The following is a 4,572-nucleotide window of genomic DNA, read 5'->3' as shown; positions in this document are numbered from 1 at the left end:
AAATCGTTTTTAAGAAAATAGGTCCAGGAGACCTTTGATCCGACTATTAAATGAGAACTCTGTAACTTGCTCCTTCTCCAAAATATATTTTATTGAAATAGAAATTGCCAATGAGCTGTTGTTTTGAAGATATGGCTTCAAAACCAACTGCTCACTGGCAATAGAAGCAGACTTTACTGGAGAGAGTTCATTTTAGAATTAATTAATAGTTTGTGCAAATAATTTATATAAATTGTTCCAAGAGGTTTTGATAAATGTTTCATATTATATTGGAAATCTGTCCTGAGACGAGCTATATCAATTATTTATCACAAATACAATTAAATAGGAAATAATATGCATGCATTTGTAATGTTAAACTTAAGACAAATGGCTGTATAACAAGTAAACGTGAAGATGTTAACGATAATGAATATGCACATTAAATTATTAAATGTAAGGTTAATGCGGCTGGAAGTGTTTATTTACATAGGCATTTACTTAGGATTCTAGCATTCTAATTGCCCCATTACGGAAAATTATCGTTATTAGATCTAATGATGTAAGGTGATCAGTGAGAGTTTTAGAAGTGAAGAGGTGTCGCGCTGCTTCAGAATAGTAGTTACCAATCGTTTTCTTGGCATGGTAGTCCAGGTAAGCAGAGTATTGGGTGAGAGAAAGCTTTCAGAACAAAACAAGACATATTTTAATCCATGTGTACCCCACCAGTTTATCTGAAATCTTAATGTGAGGCTTTGTTTAGACTTCAATGAATGCACACTTACTACAATAATTTTCGGAACTGATATTTTTACTTCAGCATCATAACTTTCCTGCGGTCCCCCGCCCCCCATCCCCCACCACCATCACCACCAAAGATAGCTATATATTATACTTATTTATTTTAACCAAATTATCTTTGGATATTAGAAAACCTTATTAGGATTTACAGTTAATTCTAGTGTCTGTTATTTTAGTTAATCCGCCATTCAGTTTAAGGGCCATTTATATAACTTGACAATAAAATCAAGCTTGTAATGTAGCGATGCCATCTGTTAGATTTTCCTGTTATCTCTTTTATATTTCAGCTGAGTTTCACTATTTATTTTCTCCCTCCTTAATTCGAGTTCAATAGTCCTAGCCCACTCTAATTCTCAAAACAGTTTAAACGGCTTTCCACAGAGGCAGATGCGACTTTCTTTGAACTCCCGAGGTTTTGGTGCACTTAATACGCTGAACTCTCGTGATCTGTTGCTGTCGCGCTCAGCCCCGCCGCAGAAAGAAGATTGATACCAGATAATAATGAAACGTTTCCCTCTTGGGTATCCGCAGACACGTGCAAATGCAAGGCGATCATCCATAATCTGGTGAACAGCCTATAGATCAGAGCCAAAAGAGAGAGGGTTTTACATCCAAAGAGAACGTGCCAATTAACAAGAAAGGGGAAATGAAGAGGTGGAGTTGCCTATGATCCATATTCAACAGAACCCTGAAAATTACAACTCGTGCGTGTCTCGCAGAATCGCAGATAAAAATACTATTTCCGTCAAAGACAAACTTCGTTAACATTCCCTGTTTTTGATTTTCTATTGCTTTCTATTTGGCGTCTCTGTGCTAGTTTAAGCATAGAAAGAGACTCGTCTAATCTTTTAATGCTGAATTAAAGTTTAAAGTGTGCCCATGTGTGTGATTCGGTTTAAAAGGCATCTTTTGAAAAGATTCATAAAGTAATTTGGAGAAAGTTTATATGCTTCTATAGAATTAAAGATTAATTTCTGTGTGAGAGTCTTTCTGTGTGTTCAGTTGACAGGTCAAACCAACATTTCACGACTTTCTCCCGGTGTCTTTAACGTTTAATCGATATTACCTTCTTGCACTAGATTTAATAGCAATAAGGCTCCGTGGGTTTTACTTTTAATCCAACGTATTCCCTACTAAAAGTGTTTAACGTCAATAGTACTGGTAACAAAAGAACAGATGAAGAGTCTGTAGTTTTAGATTGTATTCTATTTGTTGTCATTGTCATCCTGCCGTTTTCCACGTCTCAAATTTTCGTGAATAGATTCGGTAAATGAAATGCATGTTCTGTCGTTTTATAACCTAATAACAAGTAGCTTGTGTTACTAAAATGTACAGCTGCTCTTTTTCACACTGTTCAATGAGCCACGCACTTGCCAGCTTACTTATATGAAAGTTAAACTTTTTTTTATTTAAAAGACGAATTGAAAACGCTTTCCTTTTGACTTGCAGGTGAATACATAGCAACAATAAACTTTTGAAATATACAAAATATACATTTTGTGCATGAAATCTTTCTTTTATAATAAATAAAAGTGAACACATGTGTAGATGATCGCGTTAATGCTCCGTGTCGGTTTGTTTTATTCGGCTGATTTTTTTCGGTTGATGAAAAAAAAGGCAATTCTTCATCCCCGGAGGTCGAGATAAATAATGCATGAACCCTTCCTCCTTGTGTGTTTCCCTTCTCTCTCCCTGCCTTTGATAAAGCGCTCAACCTAAATTTACACGCTCGTTTTCATTCATTAAAAAGTCTACAAATTATGCAATGACTTCTAACCTCGCCCCGTAGCACAACATCTTTTTCCGTAAATCATATTAGACAGCTGGTAAAATCGGTCTTATTCTTGAAATGATAAAGGGGGAGCAGAGAGAGAAAAAAAGAAATCAGAGAACAAAAGGCATTGTGGAGAACCTGGGAAAATGGACAAAGTGCACCGAGGAAAGTTTGGTTTGACAGTTCAAATTCCCACAGCCTTCAACAGACTTCTCCCTGGGAAGACAGGCAGATGCCAAGTGTACAACATTGAACGTTCACACTTAATATGAAGCAGTAGTGAAAAATACATTTTCTTAAAAAATACATGACAAATCTCAACCCTATATATCTAGTAAGAAATGTAAACAGTGTACGTCCAACTCTTTTCAGACAATAGGTACATTTTTTCAATACAATATAAAGATAAAATTCATCATCGCATACAAAGATACGCGATATTCAACTGTTTTGAGGGGTTTAAATAAATTCATGGAATGGGGAAGAGCCTTGCAGAAAGTCAGACTGGCGTTTAGGAGGTGCATAGATGCTCTCGGGTTGCCCGAAATACGTGTCTTCCGACTGGGCAGGGCTGCCCGGTGATAAAGTGCAGGTGTAAGAGGAAGAGGAAGGGGAGCTGAAGCTGTTCCACGAGGTGCCTGAAGCCCCGGGGCTAGGGCTGCAAACACCCGAGTCTAGGTACTGCTGCTCTGTTCCCTCGTAGCTGGAGTCTCCCGGGCCGCTGATAGGATCGGCTAGTCGCAGAGCCTCGGTCAGTGCCCAGATGTAATTGTGGGCGAAGCGGAGAGTCTCAATTTTGGTCAGCTTGGCATCTTCCGGGAATGCGGGCAGAACCTCCCTAAGTGCGTCCAGGGCGCCGTTCAGGTTGTGCATCCTGTTCCTCTCTCTGTTGTTAGCTTTGATGCGCCGGGTTTTCTTGATTTTCTGCACTACTTTCTGGTTCCTGGGCTTGCCCCGGCCCCTAGGTCGCCGTTTGCATTCGGACTTGGCTGCGGATGTGTCCAGGATGCTCTCTTCTTCGATCTCCTCCTCCGAAGGGATGGACAGCTCGCCCGAGCTGAGAGTGGAAGCTGGAGTTTGGCACGTGAAGTACTTCCCGCTGCCCTGCTCTTTGTAAGGACATCTATCAGACTGGGGAGACATCCTGTTAAAACCGACAGAGCAACGTAAGAGGATTAGTCCAGGGAAATAAACATAGCTGTGAAATTATTACATTTTATTTAAAATGAACAAATTACAAATAACGCAACCAAAACTTACTTTCGAAATAATTGCTGGATATGGAACAAAGTCCCAAAGTGCTAAATCTCTGGCTAAATTGCTGTCCAAAGTAATGTTTCTCTTTCTCACTCGCTGCTGGATATACTTTTCCTTTTCTCTTTGACTTGACTTGTATTTTTTTTTAAATATATATATATATATATATATATGAAGTTGCAATAAGTATTAATGTTGTGCACCAGCTGACTGGCACGCGACCTGGGTGCAGATATCAGCACTCCTCGAGCGAGCTTGTCGTTAAGCGGCTGTGTGTTTGGCACACGCCTGCCTTAAAACGCTTTATATAGGCTCGGCAGACAATCAGTGCTGGGGGGCTGCGGGCTGCGGGCTGGGGGCTGCGGGCGAGTCCCGCTCCCTGCCACTCGCCTCGCGATCCCATTGTCAGCTGGCTGTTTTTTTTTTAACACTCCATTGTCATTGGGCTCGCGCTCAGAACCCGGCGGCGGCTGGAACGTGCCGCTCATTAATGCGCCAGGCGCCCCGGCCAATCAGAGCGCGCCGGCCGCCGCCAGCCACGCGCATGGGAGCCGGCCTCCCTTTTTTTTTCCATCATCAGGGAGAGTGAGAGATGGAGCGCGAGGGTCATTAGAGCGGGAAAAGGGGGGAGGGGAGGATAGAGACTGATGCGGGGAGAGAATGGACGGAGAGATAGTGATGTGCAGGAAGAGAGATGTTTGCGCGGGGAGTGAGAGTGAGCGAGGAGCTGACGTGGGCAGAGACTGCAAACTGATGCACCT

The 4,572-nt window shown here is 41.5% G+C and overlaps 1 protein-coding gene across 1 annotated transcript; it reads right to left on the bottom strand.

Moving 5' to 3' along the window:
- Nucleotides 1-3,013: 3,013 nt before the first annotated feature.
- On the bottom strand, nucleotides 3,014-3,697 carry LOC137316126 (neurogenin-1-like). Its single transcript, XM_067980470.1, has one exon. The coding sequence runs from the start codon at nucleotides 3,695-3,697 to the stop codon at nucleotides 3,014-3,016; it is 684 nt and encodes a 227-aa protein (XP_067836571.1).
- Nucleotides 3,698-4,572: the final 875 nt, after the last annotated feature.

This window comes from Heptranchias perlo, chromosome 1 (assembly GCF_035084215.1).
Source record: "Heptranchias perlo isolate sHepPer1 chromosome 1, sHepPer1.hap1, whole genome shotgun sequence".
NCBI classification, from domain to species: Eukaryota; Metazoa; Chordata; class Chondrichthyes; order Hexanchiformes; family Hexanchidae; genus Heptranchias; species Heptranchias perlo.
The sequence above is the reverse complement of the archived record's forward strand: the minus strand, read 5'-3'. Positions and strand labels throughout refer to the sequence as shown.